Here is a 20,011-nt window from a genome sequence, read left to right on the forward strand (position 1 = left end):
GGTATGAGAGCTGTGCCAATATTGTGCTATTAAGGACTCAGTAATCTGATCTCAAATCATGACACTAGGAATGCAGGATTCTTTGTATGGCTTGATCTGAGTGCGCATCTTAATATGGAAGATGCTCATGGGAATGGATGGGCTGCTGAAAAACTTCTTTCGGGGCGTTTGAATGGCGCAGGTGTCATTATGTCAACAGGAGAGCAGTATCATGCCCAGGAACCAGGGTGGTTTCGGCTTATATTCTGCGTTGACAAAGATACCCTGAGGGAGGGCATTCGAAGTTAGGTTTTAATATCATCCCTAGCTGTGGCTTTGAATCATTTGTGCTAAGAATGATCATAGGATATCCACTATGTTAAAGTAGTATTTTATGTTTTTGTTGCGCACTTCTTCTCCCCGTGCTCTGCGCTGTTCCATAATTAAAAAAACGTATTCAAAGACTCGAGAGTTGTTGATGTCGTACTATACCAAATCTTTCTAGAAATTGCCTTGTTTCTGTACTTTCTTATTGAAATGGTTATTTCGCATGTTCATGTAATCCTACTCGCGGTCAAAGATGTACGGGCAAAGATGAACTGCAAGCGACGTAGCTTCTTGTACAGCACAAGCACCACAAAATTGGAAGAATTTGAGCTTACAATTTCCCGCTTTTCTTCTTCTTTATTCCATCTATTCATCCTCGATGCCAAAATCAGTGCTAATGCATAAAATGACTAATCAGTCACATGACCCGATCCATAAAACCCAACCGAACGAACCCTTCCGCACAATCTTTCCCTCTCAACTCCTCGCTCAAAGAATCGCATTCAAAGCTCACGCACAAGACCACCATATCTTCAAACCATGCTTTGGGAGAAAGTCCCCAGACACCCTGCACTCTGATGCTCGCACCAGAGTTTCCTCAAGCCAGGCACTGCGGAAACGCGCCGCCATAAAAGCAATTTGAGAGCGGCTGACTGCCCTACCTCTTCCCGGCGCCCTAGGCCATCCAACAGGACAGGAGACTGCACTGGATACAATGGGATGTACCCTAGGGTGTCAGAGAGGGGATTTCATCGGGTTGCCTTTCGTCGCGGATGGATAGTCATGCGATTGCCTTCTTCTTCGTTGAAGAGGGTAACTCAATGGGGCTCATTCTTGAGGCGAGGAGTTCATACACTTTTCTTTTCTTTTCTTTTGGGTCTGTAGCTTATGGCAAAGCGGTGATGTGCTAGTACACATTACAGAAGCCCTGTCGAAGGGGCCGGACTCTCTTTTTGAAAAAGTTTTTCCTTTGCCATGGGCGGTTTTTTTTTTTCGCGTGATGATATACCAATCATAGAGTCAAGCCCCGAGATACCCCCTAGGGGGCATCCTTGACGAGAAACGATTTTTCAAATATCTGATGAACACCATGCCGTCGACTCTTCCGATCCGACTGGATGACCTTGAGACAGAACGGTTCAAGACACCAATTCTCCCCCCCTTCCCTTTGGTGGGTGTTGATAGCCTGCAGAGACTTGGGGCCAGTGGACAAGCCACGATTCGCAGGTCTTTCGCATGGCCATACTATATGCAGAAAAAAAAAATCCAATTGTGAATCATATCATACAGCTTGTTTTGTTCGTATTGTAGTCATCGTATCTGCTTCATTCACTTTCTGGTTGTATCACTCCGTCTTCTTCGCATCAGCTCCAGCTCCAGCTCCAGCTCCAGCCACCGGTACAGCCCTACGCTGCTGAGCCATACCCACCAGTACCGATCCCCCCATATCGGCCACGGCTGCAATTGCTGCCGCGCACACATTGCTCCAGACCTGGACGCTGACTGAGCCCAATGGTGCACGGGGGAAGGACAGCACCCACTCCACGTAATACGGGAACCAAGCCTCCGGAAGGGCAAAGACAGGTTTCTTGGAGTACCAGAACTGCAGGAACAGCTTGAGGCCGTTTGTGCTTAGCCAGCGCGCGGTCTTGACGGTCCAGTCAAAGGAGGTTTTTTGGGATGAGAGGGATTTGCCTGTTGTGTCGTAAATAGCCCCGTTAGCAACTAAATAACTAACACACTGCCAGGACAGGATATATAGAAATAGAAGAAAGGAGGGGGGAAAGTACTCAGCGTGTCGTACTCCTCCATGCTCTTGTCGTGCCGTCTCCGCAACTTAGCCCACTTGGCGAACTCGTCCTGCGAGCTGGTGTTGTTCATCTCGCGCTTGAGCTGGAGGACCTCGCGCTTTTTGGTTTGTAGGTCGCGGCCCTTGCGGGCGGTTGAGGTTGGGAGTTTGAGGTAGAGGATCCATATCTGTTTTTCATTGAAGGGATTCATTAGCTGGTGAGCTGATGAGGGAGAGCATGGAGGCGGCGATGAAGGGTGGGAGAAGAGATGGGACAGGAAGGATAGTATGAAAAGCTGGAGGACAGGGTTTGAGGAGCATACCAGGTTGTCGAATGTGGTTGCGCCGATTGTGTTGACCAGGTAGATTGCCAGGTTCACGAGGAAGATGGTGAGGACGAGAGACATCATGGTGGCAGGTGGTGGAGGGAAGGAGGGAGAGGGGAGATGGGGGTGTCAAGGTGAGAGCGCAATAAGGGCTGGAGAGATCCCCAGAAAGAAAGAGAATGGACCAGCGACTGTTCTCACTTGGTGGTGGTCGAAGTGGGAAAAGAGGGAAGATGCGAGTGACTTAACTCCAGCTTGTTCCGCCTTCACCACCACCACACCACCACCACCCACAATGAAACCATGAAATGTCCGACCCTCAGCAGGCATACCACCAACTTACCAATACCTTCACCAAAAGAAACAACACCGTCCTCGAAATTGAGATCCTGCCCACGAGCCTAGGGTCCCCGTTCCTGCAGGATGGCAACTTCGTCGGAATCACCAAGAAGGCCCTGGTGCAAGCCTACACGGTCGCGCGCCGACACTTCGACAAGCTGAAGCACATGTCCGACTCGGAACTCCAAGACAAACTTTCAGGCCCCGACAAATGTGGTGTTAATCCGTCGCTCTCGGCCGTTACGGAGGTTATGCTCCTCTTTGACTGCGAGCATCTGACGGCCTGTAACTGGCGCAAACGCTGGCTGCTACAGGCTGTCGTCGCTCAAGGACTGGATGCAGCTGACACAGTGCGAGCGCTGGAGATGGAACTTACGCTTCTGACGAGTTATCAGTGTTCGCCGCTGCACCGGCATACCAAGTCTCCGACGCTGTGGCATCATCGGCTATGGACGGTGAAACAGCTGCTCAAACCTCGGCAGCACAATGGCAATGGCAATGACAATGCCGAGGAAATGGTGGAGCTTCAGAGTATGGAATTAGGGATCGTGCTCCGTGCCGCGGAGCTGCACCCGAGGAATTACTACGCCTTCAGCTACATGCGCCAGCTCTACGCTCTGCTATCGCCGACCCGGGAAGATGAACTTGGTCGCAACATGCTCAACCCAGTCCTTGACTGGTGTCTGGCGCATCCGCGCGATATCTCCGGGTGGATGTTTGGGGTTTATGTTCTCGAGCAGATCTCCGAGCGATCTGTCACAGCTGATGCGCTCGCGCGAGTACTGCGGTTTGCGCGAGATGTCGGCTGGGAGGGCGAGAGTTTGTGGACGTTTGTCGATCGGATGGTCTGTCAATTTGACTTGCAGGATGTGTTTGAGAGCATTATTCCCTGCACAGGCGATACGGCTGAGAATGTTGCTGGTGCTGTCTCTAAACCCCCCGAGCGACGCTGGACAACCCGGCTGGCCCGAGCCAAAGCATACTGGAGTACAAATAGACAAGATACGCCACCCTATTAACGTCTCTGTTCTAGAACGGATATTCTCGTAGCTCATGACTCGTTCAATTGTTGCTTTATCGCTGCAGGGAGGGGACATGATGCTTGATATAGTATATAGGAGATAAACGCCACGGGAGTCAAAACGCCTCGCTAACTAACCGCCGACCTGCCAAGTGTATATATGTTTGTATGTGTAGACAGACAAGGCCGGTGCATGATCTGACAGTGTCCCACCAGTAAAACTCAACCAACTTGTACTGTCGCAACACGCGCTTGCAACACGAAGATCGAGAGTCGCGGAATTGGTGACACATCAGGAGGACTCGGTGCTGGTGTCAATTTTTCTTTCCGCCCGCCGCTTCAGCAGCCTGCTTCTCATTCGCTGTTTTGAGAGAATTGATTTAGCCGCAAGAATAGTGAAAGTGGTTAGTTGGGTAGGCCGGACTCACCCTTCTTCTGCTTCTCGCGCATAATCGCCGCAGCATCCTCCTTTGCCTTGGCGAACTGGGATCCACTCAGACTGTTCTTGCCTTTCTGTTGAAATGGAAATAGTGAGGTTAGTTGTGAACGAGCGATGGGAAGAAGGGGAAAAACGAACCGAACCGGCGGCCTTCTTCTGGGCTTTGGCCCGGTCGTTGTCGCGCTGGTTGCCGCGAGTCATGGTGGGCGACTGTGATTGGTTTGAAATCGGGGGTTAAGAAAACAGGGACCCGGGAGGTGGTGGTATGGATCAGAGGATAGTTAATTAAGGGTGTGAGGTGAGAGGTGAGAAAAAAGGGAAGAAGAGGAAGAAAAAAAAAAGCGGAGGGGCAAAGATAGAGAGGGGCGAATCGGAGGGTGAGAATGAGCACCGGGGCCGCGGAATGTTCTACCAGGACTATAGGAGTAAGCCTAGTATTGGGTTGGTAGCTATACTATGACAGTAGGTGCATAGGAGAGAACTACATTTGATTTTATCAAACACCAAATGTATCATGTCAAAATATCCTAATACTTCCCTAAATAAACGGAGCATCAGCAGCCGCCATACTTCGCGCCGTCCTCCAAGCGCCGACGCCAAACAAGGCCCGTTTCACCGTCCCACAGCGCCCGCTGCTCCCTACCACTCCTTGGGTCCTCTGACAACACAGATGGGAATACAATTCTTCACACTAGGGACCTTGTATCGGCGAGCCCTAGTCACTCCACCAATTAGGATGTCTGGACCTGCGATGAAGCGATCACTTTCATACTTCCACCTCCCTCCCCTTTAAAGCGCCGAGCCCTTCCTTGCACCCGTTTGTCCTCACAGTGCGCTTTTGCTCTGTTTCAGGTTCTATTCTATTCAATTCTATTCATAGCTCACCTGATGATCCCTGTTTCTCCTTTGTTCGCGCCCTTTGTTGTTTGGGACAGGACGGGGACAGGCGCTGCCTGAAGAGTCATTCACTCTGACCGACGGTTCTTTATTGTTCTTATGTACCTCATTGATCCCCATCTTTTCTTTTTGACTATTTTCGAGTAATTCATTCACTCACTGTCTTTTTTTCTATCTGGGTCAAAGGGAAAAAAAGCTTCCTGCTGGCCAGTAGTCGCTTCCTTCCCTTCTAATTTGTCACAAGTCCTCTCTCTGCCTCTCACTTATACCTCTTCTATCTACCCACATTGCGAGACTTGTTTTTCTCAAGTCCCCTCGAACAATAATCATGATGGCAGGTCTCAAAGAATCCTTGGCTGGTCCAGGATACGTGATCCTGAACACCATTCGCGTGCTCAACATCGTCGTTTTCATCGACTTGATCGCTGCCTGCATCGTCATGCTGGTCAAGATCAACATGTTGAACAGCTTCTTCTTCTTCCAAGCCGTCACTCATGCCGTGGTCGCCCTCATTAGCAGTAAGCCAGCTCCCTCCCCCAACTTCTGGTCCGGATTTGCGAACTAACAGTCACATCTAGTCTTTCTGATCATCTCTGAGCTCCCCATCTTCCGGGGTTACTTCGATCGCAACTGGCCCTTGTTCGGCCAGGAAGCGGGCTTCCTCACTCTGGCAGCTACCATGATGATCCTCGGAATGGCCACTCTGGGCAACTTGAACACCGCAGCAATGAGCCAGAAGAACCTGGGTCTGGCATTCTGGCGGATCGTCATTTCCTCCGGCGTCCTAGCCATGATCATGAGCATTGTGAACATCGTCTCTGTAAGTATACCTATCCCAACCATCACTAATCCCCATCAACTTAATTTCCACTTTACCTAACAAGCCCATAGACATTCGTTTTCACAGATCGCAAACTCGGAGTCAGCGCCCGCCACGTCCGAGCCTACGGCGCCGTCGCGCCACAAAAGGTAGTCAGTCGCGCCAGCAGCCACCGCTCATTCCAGCTGAGCGGAAAGCGCGAAGACACCCTGCCTTCCTACGACCAGTCGCGCTTCAAGCGCACCACGCGCCGTCTGACGGCCCGGTTTCCATTGAAGATCTCCTCGCCGCTGGGGCACCTCACTGTCAACAACGCCAACAATAACGATGCCGCTTCGTCCAAATACTCGCGTGACTCGTCCGGTGTTGCTGTGCCGGATCTGACGCATCATCCGGCTATGTATTCAAATCATGTGTAGGTAGGGGTTGAGAGCAACTTCGGCGTTCTTCTTTTTTCTTTCTTTGTGTCTGACTAGTGAGATCAATGGCGTTTTGGGGAGGGGCGTTTTCCCGGATAAGCATTAGGGTTGTACAATTTCATTTTTTTCTTCTGTATCAGTCTCTCTCTTTTTCTCGTTCAATCGGATTATTGGTCTAGAAGTTCTTGCATGATAGGGGGGGGGGGCATGATAGATCGATCAGACACCATAATCTACCAGAGGATTTCTGAGGCACTAAATTTAGTATGGGTGGGGTATCATTCACTATGTACTGTAGATCTGTAAAGCATTGAAAACCGTCTTGCGATTAGAGAAAAGTGTCGTGTGTATAGAGGGAGGCTTTTTTTTGGTTGGGCGGGGGGCGAGACCTGCTCATTAACGAAGCTCCCCCTGCCCGCTCTGCGGAACGACTACACCATCAGATGTGCCGAGGACGTTGTTCCCCTGTCGAGCTTCGACTATGATGTAATGGCCTTCGACACTGCGCAAGTCCACGTGGGTCTCAAACCCATAACGGGGAGTACTGGCGAGCAGTTTCGCATCCTCGATCGTAGAGTTGACGTGGGGGATGCTGTAGATCTGCCAGTTGTCGTGCTCGGTCGCGCCATTCCAACTCATGTACACAAACAGGTCGGTAGTGAATTTTGAGCCTTGTTGCACAATGACCGTAGGCTTCCAGTGCGGAATGGCCCTCCAGGGGTACTTGAGGAGACGGAAGGACTGCGCATGGCCAACAGAACCAAACTGGCCAGTTTGGACCACTTTCCCGTCCCCGTCATATTCCTTGAACTTGCACATCGACCCGTACCCCAGGAATACGTGGCCAGTCGTATTATAACTGAGCAGTTGGAAACTCCCTTGCGTCCGAGACTGGACGGGATCGGCCATGGCCGTATTCACGCGACGAAACATGGTGCTTTTCATCTTGACGAGGTCCACGTCGATAGCCATCCCGTTGGACTCGGCCTTGCTTCGTATTCCTAAGGATCTAGCATGATTGTCAAATAGCGTCACCACTACACTTTTTTCTGTTTCATTGTGGATTCGGATATCATGCTGCCAGGCGAAGTGCGCATCATTTTCAATCGTGCCTTCTCCGGGACCGCCACCCTAGATAATCATGATTAGCAAATCGTGGTCTAAGACCTAATGAACGAGATTAGGCACTCACTGAAAGTTGCCAGCGCATCGTGCCGTTCCTATTGATATAGAATGCAGACCACCAATATCGGATCGAAACCACGTATCCTCCGTTCGCCCATTCGACCGAGTTCATATGGTAGGCATCCCACGGCGTTTGTTGAGAGCCTCCCATTTTACCCTTGGAATTTTTGGAGTCCTTGAGCGGGAGGTAGTCGCGATGGTCCAAGGCGCTCCACGTGAATAGAATCTCGTTTGTTTTAATGTCGATTTCGTAAAAGAGACAGTCGATAATCCACGTATCCGGGTGGCCATCCTTCCCATGACCCATATCGGTCTGAGTAATGTTGATTGCGGAGACAATGATGGTATTATCTGGGGTGATTAGGTGCTCATGGACGTCGATGTAGGAATCTCGGGCCATGCCGTCAGGTGTGACGAATTTGTCGTTTAGTGTGACGGTATAGATCTCGTTGTACGAGGTGTCAAGAATATGAACAGAGCCATAACCGTAGCCGAGTACCCCCGTTTGACCAGCCCAGTAGGTGATCACATCCTGGTCAAATAGTCTCTGCATTTTAAAGTCCATGGTCTTTTTGTGAGGGCCTTGCCAAATCATTTCACCGTCCGAATCATAGATCGTCGCCGCTGTGCCTTCCTCCGGGCTTCGAACACTGATGAAGAAATTCCCTGGTTCGACTTCCCCATAGGTGGCCATCATGAGGTGTGGCGGGCGCCATGGCCCTGTCATAAACTGTGCGTGAGGCCAATCTTCCTCTTTGGGTTCCGCCCTTGCTCCAAGCAAGACTAACAAGAGTGCCGATAGATATAATAGGCTGTGCGCCATGATGGAAGAGACCATAATGGAAGAAATGAACGACTGGAGGGAAATACAAGGTAAGGAAAGAAAATAATCACAAGCTGAGTTGCCTGGATATAACGCAATAAGGAAAGGTTGAAAGAATGACGAGGGTGGGAAAGGTGCCAGCAGACGATATGGCGAGACGCATGAAAACGATTTTTAAAGATCAGGGCAGCGCGACCTATGTAAGGCGTTTTTGCAGAGGCCCGTCAGGCGACTCATCTGCTATGGGCCACTAAAATTAGCGGGGAATCTCCCCCGGGGCGTGATTACTTACAAAACAAGGCTTAGTCTATAATAACCAGCTGAACCCTTTTGGAGGGGAACTTGTATCATAGAGGAACCAGGCACGAGAACCATTTCCACCGTGAGGAAAACTTCAATCGGCCGATTTACACCGAGCCTCATACGATGGGTCAGTGCTCCATATTAAATACGGGATAACCCACTTGTGGAAATTAATACCATCGGGGACCCTACATTATCCTGTAGCAGGGATTCTCGAGGTCAAAGAGGTTATCTTTCCCAACTTCAGAAACAATGCACAGTATCAGTGCTACCTTGGCCAACATGGTCGATAGAACCCTATCATCAACTTGACTATCATCTGTACGGTCTATCATGGATAGTCTAAGCGAGACCGAGACCGAGATAAAGAATTAATTGTAGAGACGGTGCAGGCGACCGGCATGCACTATCTCGATAATCCCCTGAGTCAAATTCCAGGATGTCTCGGATCAGCTGGCCTTGGCAGCGGCGCCGTTCTTTACGAGTACGAGGCTAGGCAGCTTGGGGGATAATACTAGTACACCAGAGCAGTAGTAGTTGTCGTTGCGGGGCGATTCTTGGGAACGTGCAGTCGTCTTATCTCCACATAAGAGACCCGTACTCCCGGGTGGTAATAGCGAGTCAATCGGGGTGAAGGCTGTTTAACCCCCTTTCCTGGACCCTAGAACCCAATTTCCCGAGGCGGCCTCTCTAAATCTCTGATTGGCAAGGCTAATTGCCCACCAATCCAGACGGATCAACGAATTGAGATCCCGGAAATCTGTTGGCTGAGTATGTGGTCGGCAATTTACCAACATGTTGCCAGGTCCCTGTGCTTCGCGGGCCCTTGATTGGTGGTTCCCCTCGAAAACAGGGTAACCGTTTGCCTCCTAATCCCCGCTCTCCGTTACACTCTACCAATCGTCAACAACAATAAGTGATGTACTCGCTTCCAGGTCAGGCCCCCAATTATTTTACATGTAACCACACGCGAACCATCTGTGGAGGATATTTTTGTAACAGCTGTGGACGCCACGAGTGGACCAATAATGCCCGTAACTACTGTATATGTTGGCCACACATGGCGAACATCATGATTCCGTCTGGTTTGGGTGATAGCCAACAGCATAGCCTGGTCCGACCAACAGTGAGCGGATAACAGGGCAGCCCCGTACGTTTGTATGGTTGCAAGCTATATTCAGAGGAGCTTGTAAAACACAGACCCCTAGCTGGATTCACACAGAGACCCCCAATATCCGGGCATTCCAAATGTTTTCTATGGCAACCATTTTTTTTTAATATCGATGAAGCTAAAGACTGCATACAAAATTTGGTAAAGTCTGTCAAGAACTGGTCCCTTGCCGCCTTTCCTGTTTTGTACTAGTCGATTAGTAGTTCGTTCGGCCCCCTATGCCCTCGTTCGTCCGACGCCAGTCCAATTAGCGTAGTTTTTTAGCGAACACAACTATTGCAGTACGCGTCCTTATTGGATGTCGCGTCAAATACTAGTTAGCTGGCGTAATTATTAGTGACTAATTAGAACTATCAGATTCATCCGAACATCGACTTTTCAAACGTAGCGCTACATTGATATACCATTGTACGTACCTAGATCTTGATCGTGCTACTTGTAGACCCTTTATTTTAGTCTTATTTCTCTTATACTAATACTGAATAAAGATTTGCCTCCCCTATATTTGAATTCGCTAGTGACTAGGCCCTAGATGTGGCTTTAGTGGGTCGATATCTACTCTTCTGCAAAGGCAAAGGCAAAGAGTAATTGACAAAGTTTCTCACCAAAAGCTAGCCGACTAGCTAGCTTACTTCTTTATTAATGCTTATGGATATATTGAATTGAAAGGTACTAATAATTGTAGCGTTAAGGAAGAAGTAAAGAAGGGGGAACTATTTACGACAACCCTTACGATGAATTTCATGATTTCATAGGAAGCCTGAGATTCCCACAGTGCTGCCAGCTCACATGATGGTTTCCATAAGCAAAAAAGACATAACCAAACTACTCATCAAGAATAGTTTGTGCTGCTGCATGATATATGGATAGGTGGTCGATCCAGGGGCCACAGCTTAGTACCTGATGATAGAAATAATAAAAGAGATTAGTAGAATTCTAGACTGAAGCACTAGGGTAAAACCTTTTTGCTATGGTTTAGTAGATCAAATTTGGTTAGATATGTGGAGCTTATCTATCTAATAAGAGCTCATCAATTTCAGTAATGCTTACTATTGGTTAGAATAATATACTAATTGAAACCGTGCTAATTGGACTGGCGTCGGACGGACGAGGGGATAAAGTTCTCCCCGTCGCCCCTTCTGGGAAAAAAGAAGTGGAAGAGTAACCGCAATTACCACCTTGAATTTACCCGAGTCCTGAGGCAACTGAGGCTACAACAGGTTCGATTATTATTATATTTTAATTGCTGCAGATCATCACAGCTACTGGCAGACTTCCGGTTCCAGTCAGCGATCACGATCTGTTCCCCCTGTTACTACCATTCGCGCTCAGCTCGACAAGGGTCTGAAACCCGACTAGTCAAAGTGCAGAGCACATATGGGGGCGAAAATTTGCTTGCAGTTGTTATCGGGAGGGAATGCGTGGCAATCGATTCGTTGATCAAAACCAGGTTCCCCGCCAACCCTGAGATCCGTGCATTTCCCAATACAAATATAAATACTCTACCCCGGTAACCTCCAGAAGGACATCACTCGTAACTAGGTTTATATGACTTGTGCCGTAAAGTTTCAACGTTTTCAAAGCAGGGTCTAAGCCTCTTTTCTTGAAACCAAAACCACAATATCTGCACCATTACAACAGCGTCAGACACCATTATGACAGCATCAGACAACCGCGACGATGACCAGGCCGGTCTCGAGCCACCCGCAGAGTCAAGAGAAGACTCTATGTATGAATGCAGGCCAGACCACAGCTACAACTTCGACATCCCTCCAGGCTGGAAGGAAAATAAGACAGCCATGTGCGCGGTTACCTGGCCTTCCGAAATCCCTTTTACAGAGATATCTGAATGCTGTACCGGACCAGTTCAAGTATCTAATGCATGCTTTCACTACTGCCCAACCGACTTGCCGAGTCACGTATTTGTGAAGTGTGCACACAAGCATATGGATGTTAAGCAGATTGGTGTTAGGTGTAATACCCCTAGGTCGCCTCCTAGGTCGCCAAGCCATAGACAGACGACCTTAGCATGGATGAATGGATACAGTTTATACCTTATTGGTGCTGTGTTTGCTATGCTTATAGCTTGTTTTGCTACTCAGTACATATCTACATCTGCGGGCTTGCGGAGGAGGATGTGGACTTCATTTGGCATGTTCTTGGGCGTTTTAGTACTAATGGCTCTTTGCGTACGAGTATGGGCAATAGAGAGACAGGAAGGGGGTTGATGTGGTAAGAGCGATTAGAACTAAGAATTTGTACGTTTTTAATGTCACTGCGAGCGCTATAAAAAGCCAGCATTAAACAGGGAGAATGTGCATTTCAACAAGAACCTTGAGGTTCAAAAAGGAAACAAAGATAAAGACGAAAAGGACCAAATACATGAACGCGTCGCTGATGCTGGTTGGAACTTTGTTGATGTCTTTGGCTCTAATTGCAGGCGGCATGTTGTCTCATGAAGGTATTTTCTTGCATGACTCAGATTCTACTGCAGCCTTTATAAGCGCCGTCACTACCTCTTGTTTGGGGGGTCCGATTTGGGGGGCGAGTAAGTGTATTCAATAATGCACACAAGGCCAGCTTTTACCCCCACCATTTAAAAACTATACCTGGCTGTCATGCTGTGAGAAGCACATCGATTTTTCCAAATTCGCGGTGTAGACTTAACTGCCTGGTTTATTGCTGCCGGTCTGACGCTGTCATTGTCGGCATGGATTGCCTCTTAGTAGTCCACGCAGTCCCAGCAAGCTGAAAGTCGCAGCGACACGTTCATTGATCTTGAAGATACGTGTCTACTATTCTTAAGCCTTGCTACTCACTAACAACTTGTCTAGCGACGATGTTCTAGATCAGCACAATGGTGAAAGAACCGCTCGGTAGGACCAACTGAGAGCTTGCGTTGATTCTTACCCGGAAACAAGGATAACTCAATCACTAGCTTGCGAGAGTCTGCAAACCGGCCAAGGCCCGCCAGATCGAGGTTGACGAGCTGAAGCGGAAATTTCTGACCAAGTAAACGGCCGACAGATCAGGAACCTAGAATGGTCTGCCGAAGGTTTATTTGCTAATACGTATTAGGCTAAAATTTGACAGGTGCGATGCGTCTAGAATAGCGGCTGCCGGCAATGCCGACTCAGACTCTAGCCAAGGCTCGATATCAACGTGTCCGCCTTATTTTCCGCCATGTTCGACCGCGACCGGATCCTCCGGGAACTGACAGCGTTTCCTGACTTCCTTGCCGACTGATGTTATGTTGACTTCTGGGGTCTAGAGCTACAGAGAGTTTAAACACGAGCTTATGGCAGAGGTGGACGGCCTCAAGGCGAAGAACACGGTGCTCGGCCAAAACTACCACTGCATTCTCATGCATATGCGAGCTGGACTGCGGAGCAAGTAGACGAGGCGCGTCAAGGAGCTGAACGACAATCTTATCCCTCAAGACGAAGCCGTCGATATTCTCGTACGAAGTGGTGAACAGGACTATTTAATTTATTTATCATCTTTTGTCTGTCTTGTTCACTACCTTCGGGTGTTCAAGGGATCTGAACGGGCGGCGTTGATGTATTCGAAGTGTGCGGTATGAGTACCCTTGGCTGAAATTGCCGATGGCTCGATTGGCGTGTACTGCAACTATGTCTATGAACGAACATGTTCGTAAAATTTTTAGTGTCCGGGTGCGTTGGCTCTAGGAACGATCAAGCCACCTCCATTACGGATAAAACTGCCGGCAGTAGTGATCTGGGCCCAACCAGACTCAGGCACTATTTTGACGCTAAGGGCAACCACCGAAAACAAGGCTGCTGCCGCGCCACGAACACTCTAGTTCGTGATGGAGACGGTGAGGCCGAGGCGCCAGTCAGTGAGCAAGGCAATCTAAACCGATGAGATGGAAAAATTACTTACTTCACAAAACCCTTAAATAGGGTCTAGAGAACCTCAATCAGTATGAAAATCTATCAATTGATTACGGAAAACAATCAAAATAATCATTATGCGTGTTGCTGGCTTTATTTCTCTTCTCGCTGTGCTTCTTGCGCGTGTTGAGGCTGCGCCAAAGGCCTTGAAGCCTCATGAGCGCCATACTCAACACCACACTTCGACAGCAGTGTCTCACCAAACCAAGTTGGGCCAGTCCGCGCACAAAGGACCCGTTCCTACCGTGACCGTGGAGCGTTCAAAGACTATCTTCCGTACAGTGACTGTGTCTACGACAGTTCACTCCACCACAACCAAGAAACTCAAGCCCATGACTGTGACCGACACGGCGTTCACAACATCTACTGCCTATGTCACTGCTTCAGCCAATACCGATGTTGTCACAGACACTTGGACCGAGTTTGACACCGCCACTGTGACGGTGACCCCGGCTCCTATCTCTGTCACTGTCGGGTCAGACACTACGACCACGACCACGACGACATCGACAATCGCTACTGCGGATGGCTTCATTCCGATTGTTTCTAGTCTTCCTACGGCCCTTCCAATGCAAGAACAAAGACGGGGGCTCGAAAAACGGTCAAATGCTGTTAGCATCAAAGACATGCGGCATCCGCAGTCTGTGACGTGTATCAAGGAGGTTATCGTGGAGATCATTATCATCGAGATCTTCATCGGTGCTCCCATCACCAAGACAGTGTGCGCCCCGAGAGTCACCACCCACAAAACAAGCGCCGTCACCACTACTTCGACCATCATCCCCGCAGATGTCTTGACAACGGACTGTGAAATAGTCACATGTACCATCACTTCTGCAACGACCCTCCCACCGACAACACAGACGGTTACAACGCCCGTAATTGTCACAGAGTCAAGCACAACCTCCGCCTTTGCCGCCTGCGCCACCAACAACATCGCCGGCGCGCCTCTATCTCCGGACTTTGGCGATTTAACAAGTCTATATATCGATGGACTTTCATGGCTTCCGGGTACTACGTTAACCAATAACGGTGCGACCACTCCGTATGATTGCTGCGCTTCCTGTATACAAGATGACTCTTGCGCATTCAGTTATTTCGAAATCCAAGGCTCATCCTGCCTTCTGCTTGACACGACGACGTGCTCGCAGTCCAATACTTTTGGGTGGGCAGATCTGACTCCGTTAGGCGAGTTTACTGCTGCAGCGTCAAACGGCAACTGTGGAGCGGTTTATCATGTTCCGGTAGAATACTAAGCCACGGAGTGAGAGTGGGTGTCGAAGTCGGAGTTGGCAATTGGCGATTGGTGGGATGGGGAGTCAGGCTAGAGTCCAGCTCCTGAACATTCATTAGACAATCACAATAACAATACACGAGAGATACTTGATTTCTGAGCGTAATTTCCCTCGTAGATGTCTCTCTAAAAGTGGGTTCCCCGGTTCACAACTTCGGGAGCCAATTTGAGTCGCAACTCCTTCGCCAGAACACCAATGACTAAATTTCAACATGGCCATCAGCATCAAATGGCAGCAATAACCAGGTTGATAAATTTTTACCTTCAGAACCCGCTATTACATTAATTCAAGAGTCATTGAGCGGTTAAAATTGGCCACCCGATAAAACCCTGCAATGCGCCATTATGCCTCGGAGCAAATAATCGGTCAGGTTTGACCACCTTTTAAATATACCCCAAGAGGCTGATCATTTTACCACCTCAGCAATTGTTATGATAATCAGATTCGACCACACTGTCTAACATGTTTGGATCCGCCATTTCATGACCTGCATCTAGGATTGATCGGAGTGGCTAAATTTCACTGCTCTTTAGGCACATCGCAACAGACCATCGTACCACCTCGGCAACTACTGGAAGGAGACCGTTATCTGACTCTTCTGCTGTAGTAACTATCTAGGTGACAGAACCATGCTAAACTCAGCTATGCGGCAAAGGGGTTCCATCCATTTTCAACCATCTCCACCGTCCTCTTCGTCGCTTTGTCTAGGTCCTCCACAGGCAGACCAAGAGCTTCATTAGCTGTCGACATTGTGGCTGCAAAGTCACTGGTCTCATTGCTAGACAAAAAGACTCCACCATATAACATCTTGGGGAATCCCAAGAAATGTCCATTCGCCATCTCCTCGGTGCCGTCTTTCACGCGCTTAGCAACGGGCTCGAATGTGATTTCCCAGTCCGCATCCGTAGTTCCCAGGACGCGATGCAGACTATCGAGCATGTCACGCTGTGAGACACGGAAGCTAAAGATCCTACAGTGCTCATTCTTGAAGTCGGCGACAGAGGAGCTTGCCCCGGACTCAGGTAAACTAAGCAGTGCCGCCAGAGCACGACCGCACTGGTCCCAGGTACTGACGGTGACGGTTCGGTTGCCATCGTCGAAAAACGTGACTTTGCGATCTTTGATCGTGAAGCCAAACCACTGCTCGCCCGTTGCTAGGCTCCATTCGTACCAGAAACCGCATTCCAGCACCACGAAGGATGACACCCCGTTCTTAGTATCATTGATCCGGTCGATTACCACCTTCCCGTAAGGATTTTCTTTATTGATGCTCTCGGGGATAACGGGGTAGCTGTATGTATTGGGCATGATGTAAGGAACACCCGCCTTTCCAGCGGCCGTAGCGATTCTTTTATGGAGATCTTCTGGAGCACGGACACCAATAGTAATAACGAGGAACTGCTGGCCCTCGAGAGCTTTGATAATAGATGCATCGTCCTCATAGTTCACCGGGATGACCTTGACATTGTTGGGAACCTGGCCGTTGCTGCCCTCGCGGGTTAGGGCTGTGACGGTATGTTTCCCTGTCTTTGCTAGCGCCTCAGCAAAGGCTCCGCCAATGCGGCCGGAGGCCTACAAAATGTCAGTCATTGCGTCATTGAGTAGGTATAAACCTGGGTAAGAGATAGAATAGGACTCACGCCAACGATGGCGACTTTCTCGATATGCTTAGTAGACATGATAAAGATGAGGGTTCAGAAATGTAATTTGGTCATACGCTGAGCACTTAGGTTAGAATTTCAACACTCATCTCGAGTTGGTTATATTTATACATCAGTCGGTTCTGTATATTGACTTGACTCCAACGCGATGAACGGGTTTAAAGGTCGGAATTAACAAAACTCATAATAGGATGTTATATCTATGCATTAGTCAAATGGGTAGAATATTTGGCTCCGGCGCGAAAGACGGGCTTAAGGGTCGGAATTAACAACACTGTTCCCCGCGGTCGGGGGAAACACTTCCCGGCATTCCATGTTTAACGGCACGTCTCATTCACGGAATGTCGGATTTGAGACTCCGATACATGCTATAGAGCAACTGTAAGGCTGCATAGGCGCAGCGGAGTTACGTGTGGTCCTAAGGAAGCCGAATATCTAAAAACTCGTGTTCCTTACACGGTCAAGTCATCATCCGCAACTCTCTTGTTGCCGTCAGCCCAATCAATAAGCTAATTCAATCACATGGCGACAAAAATGATTAATCTTCAACCGAATTTGTCCACAAAGCTCGGAGATCATCTGCGTAGAGGCCTGGCAAGATTTCTCCAGTTTCCATATATTGTTTTGGAGATATTCAAATTGGAAACTTGAATATACTGTGATATGTTTCCGGTTTGGTTGGTTTATTATTTAAGGAAATTTGTGTCCCGAATGAGTTGCTAGGCTCTGCCGTTCTGCTGGCAGCGGGTTCAGTTAAGGAAAGGTCCATTGGCAGAAGTTGCTGAGTGAAATGGTGAGGAGAATCGGTTGGGTTGATCGAACCACTTCCGCCGGATATTTGGCATTTCTGATATCTCGTCATATAGTCTATAATTTGATGCTGATTAGATTTGGCTTTGAATGGCTGACGGCCAAATCAGACCAGAGCAAAGCGCATTATCACCTACTTGTTGAGCCATCTACCGTATCTCCCTTGCCATCTCTATTTGTCACCCCTTCGGATGGTAGAGCAGTGATCGGTAGTGATTCAGCGGTATCATTCAAAAAGCCGCCTCCATGATTTCTCTGCTCTGCGAGATGCAAGTCTGGGTGTGACCATTCTTGAGATGCTGTCGAGCCTTGGAGGTCTGGATTAAACGGGATGTAAACACAGTTTGCCACGTCTTCCATTTTGAGGCATCTGCCACAAGGTGTGCCTCGATCACATCGTCGTCTGTCAGGAGCCGGAATTAGAGGCAATAGATTAATGGACGCTTCAATATCGGGACTAACTTCTTTCGGCGGCAAGGGTCACATGATAGCTGGGGTTTGTCTCTGCGTCGGTTGGGGGGTGGCCGATTCATTGTTGGGGAACTATAGAACAATAACTCAGATATAGCAGTAGAAGAAGAGACAGAAAGGGCCAGCGGTTATTAGTACGGATGGTTATCATCGGGATGGGCTTGAGCCCGACCGACCCTCCGCACTGTGGGTCTGCCATTACGTAGTTCGCCCGTCTTCTTCTCGCTCGTCCGCAGAGGCCATTCACTCCCGAGGATCCTCTAGTGCTAACGTGGATAGAGATACTTCTATGCCGATTTATGAATACAATAAGGAAATAGAGGTCTCCTCGGTAAGACAGCACAGAACGAGCTTATCACTTAATCCATAGAATTTGCTAGAATAATATTCAGTCAGACTAGAGGCTATTAACTAGAGACACTAAATCTATGCACATTGCAACATTGAAAAAAAGAAGAGAGAAACAAGAAAATCAAAGCGGACAAAATGTCACAGCCAAACTAATGTATCCTCCCTAGTTCTCTAACTATAATTAGGGCTCGCAATAATCTTGTGGGGCTGCAATGTTGACGTAGCGCCAGGAACCATTTCGCGTCGGGCCAGATCGACCGCTTTTTTGGCCCCGTTGGTTCGTTCATTCCTCTCTTCCGCAACACCCACTGTGCGATGAGGAAGGAATCAGTTCCTCCTGGCTGCACAACATGGCCGGCTTCGAGATCTCATTCAGCACGTGAGTAGTCAATCCCCCCGCCCTCTCTGCCCTCTAACCCGCGTCCAGCATCAAACCGGTCCTCATCTTCTTCGGTCCGATCATCATCACACGCCTTCTCAGCGCCTACCGCAGCCTGCGCGTATCCGTCTCAACTCGTCCTCCTCCTCGCCCCCTTCCCGCCGCACCCGGTCGAGCATTGAACATCCTATTCGGCGGCATCGTTCTCTTCCTGCTCCTCAGCTTACCCTTCAATCCCCACGCCCCGAGTCCGAATGTCTTCGCTGCCACCCGCTCGCGGATCAACACGCCGACAAATGTCATCTTCGATCGCCTCGCGCGGCTCCAGTCCAATGGCAAACTGAGCGACTTCGAGGCCTTGCTCCAGACGAAGTTTACTTCCAGCGATGCTCGCAAGATCTATCTCACCTATGGCCCGGACGCCCTGGCCTCGTGCCAGTACTGCACGCTCGGCAACAGAGTCACATACCTACTCTACTACATCCCCTTCAATGTCCTGCTCCCGCAACTGGTGCACCTCCTGATCCTGGGCGTAGCCACCTCCGCTCCCATAGCGGGCCAGGAGTCTGCGCGCTGGCGCAACAAATTCACCATCGCGGGACTGGCCCTCTTCATCTTTGACCTCTACGCGGTCTACTCCTACGATCCAATGCAAGCGGCCTCCGCCGCCGTGCGAGCCGGCGTCGCCCCGCCAGCGAGCTTCTACAACAAAGTCACCCTCCTCCGACCACTAGTCTTCGCAGTCTGCGACTCAATCTGCGCAAGCATCATCTGGCTCTCCGCTACGCATCGCTTCTTCTTTAAGCCGCCGTCTCAGCCTGAGCAAGTCGACAATGCAATCACTGCTGCGTTGGCTGCGCTGACCAACACAAACTCCAAACTACATGGCTCGAATGTGACGCGCAATGCGGTCGTGCGTGACAAGGCGCTCAAGACCCGTGATGACGCGTACTGGCAGACCGTTGTCTCAATGGAGAATCCTGCTCGGGCGCCTGGAGAGGTTGGTAGGGGTATGACCGTTGGCAATGTTTGGGAGGAAGAAGACGTTGCGAGAGCTGTGTCGAGGACTATGGCGGGTCAGGGGGGTGTGGACGTTGCGCAGCTGGGAGTTAAGGCGAATGAGTTTGTGCGCGATATCACGGAAGGATTGGATGGTTGAATGTTGCAAGTAGTACAAAGATCGTAAATAGAATTGGTGATGTGATCGTTACATCCATGGACGTTCTGTCTGAATACAAACTGAGCTATCTGGATCGGTACAGTCGGAGTCGAAGACAGAGTCTCCTTTGTAC

The 20,011-nt window shown here is 49.4% G+C and overlaps 8 protein-coding genes across 8 annotated transcripts; 4 read left to right on the forward strand and 4 right to left on the reverse strand.

The window, feature by feature from the left end:
- Positions 1 to 1,651: 1,651 nt before the first annotated feature.
- On the reverse strand, positions 1,652 to 2,505 carry PFLUO_LOCUS8283 (GET complex subunit get1; the record flags this gene model as incomplete). Its single annotated transcript, XM_073786004.1, has 3 exons — positions 1,652 to 2,001; positions 2,097 to 2,283; positions 2,419 to 2,505. The coding sequence occupies 3 exons, from the start codon at positions 2,503 to 2,505 to the stop codon at positions 1,652 to 1,654; spliced, it is 624 nt and encodes a 207-aa protein (XP_073642302.1).
- Positions 2,506 to 2,729: 224 nt separating this feature from the next.
- On the forward strand, positions 2,730 to 3,779 carry PFLUO_LOCUS8284 (uncharacterized protein; the record flags this gene model as incomplete). Its single annotated transcript, XM_073786005.1, has 1 exon — positions 2,730 to 3,779. The coding sequence occupies one exon, from the start codon at positions 2,730 to 2,732 to the stop codon at positions 3,777 to 3,779; it is 1,050 nt and encodes a 349-aa protein (XP_073642303.1).
- Positions 3,780 to 4,095: 316 nt separating this feature from the next.
- PFLUO_LOCUS8285 (uncharacterized protein) lies at positions 4,096 to 4,421 on the reverse strand (the record flags this gene model as incomplete). The annotated part of the gene is made up of 3 exons (XM_073786006.1): positions 4,096 to 4,142; positions 4,210 to 4,294; positions 4,359 to 4,421. 3 exons carry the CDS (start codon positions 4,419 to 4,421, stop codon positions 4,096 to 4,098), a joined length of 195 nt encoding a protein of 64 aa, XP_073642304.1.
- Positions 4,422 to 5,448: 1,027 nt separating this feature from the next.
- PFLUO_LOCUS8286 (uncharacterized protein) lies at positions 5,449 to 6,356 on the forward strand (the record flags this gene model as incomplete). The annotated part of the gene is made up of 3 exons (XM_073786007.1): positions 5,449 to 5,635; positions 5,696 to 5,937; positions 6,009 to 6,356. The coding sequence occupies 3 exons, from the start codon at positions 5,449 to 5,451 to the stop codon at positions 6,354 to 6,356; spliced, it is 777 nt and encodes a 258-aa protein (XP_073642305.1).
- Positions 6,357 to 6,752: 396 nt separating this feature from the next.
- On the reverse strand, positions 6,753 to 8,235 carry PFLUO_LOCUS8287 (uncharacterized protein; the record flags this gene model as incomplete). Its single annotated transcript, XM_073786008.1, has 2 exons — positions 6,753 to 7,487; positions 7,549 to 8,235. 2 exons carry the CDS (start codon positions 8,233 to 8,235, stop codon positions 6,753 to 6,755), a joined length of 1,422 nt encoding a protein of 473 aa, XP_073642306.1.
- A 5,594-nt stretch (positions 8,236 to 13,829) lies between these two features.
- PFLUO_LOCUS8288 (uncharacterized protein) lies at positions 13,830 to 15,008 on the forward strand (the record flags this gene model as incomplete). Its single annotated transcript, XM_073786009.1, has 1 exon — positions 13,830 to 15,008. One exon carries the CDS (start codon positions 13,830 to 13,832, stop codon positions 15,006 to 15,008), a length of 1,179 nt encoding a protein of 392 aa, XP_073642307.1.
- Positions 15,009 to 15,689: 681 nt separating this feature from the next.
- Positions 15,690 to 16,726, reverse strand: PFLUO_LOCUS8289 (uncharacterized protein; the record flags this gene model as incomplete). The annotated part of the gene is made up of 2 exons (XM_073786010.1): positions 15,690 to 16,619; positions 16,688 to 16,726. The coding sequence occupies 2 exons, from the start codon at positions 16,724 to 16,726 to the stop codon at positions 15,690 to 15,692; spliced, it is 969 nt and encodes a 322-aa protein (XP_073642308.1).
- A 1,964-nt stretch (positions 16,727 to 18,690) lies between these two features.
- PFLUO_LOCUS8290 (uncharacterized protein) lies at positions 18,691 to 19,878 on the forward strand (the record flags this gene model as incomplete). Its single annotated transcript, XM_073786012.1, has 2 exons — positions 18,691 to 18,719; positions 18,768 to 19,878. The coding sequence occupies 2 exons, from the start codon at positions 18,691 to 18,693 to the stop codon at positions 19,876 to 19,878; spliced, it is 1,140 nt and encodes a 379-aa protein (XP_073642309.1).
- Between the last annotated feature and the right edge of the window lie 133 nt (positions 19,879 to 20,011).

This window comes from Penicillium psychrofluorescens (genome assembly GCF_964197705.1).
Source record: "Penicillium psychrofluorescens genome assembly, chromosome: 5".
Taxonomy (NCBI): Eukaryota; Fungi; Ascomycota; class Eurotiomycetes; order Eurotiales; family Aspergillaceae; genus Penicillium; species Penicillium psychrofluorescens.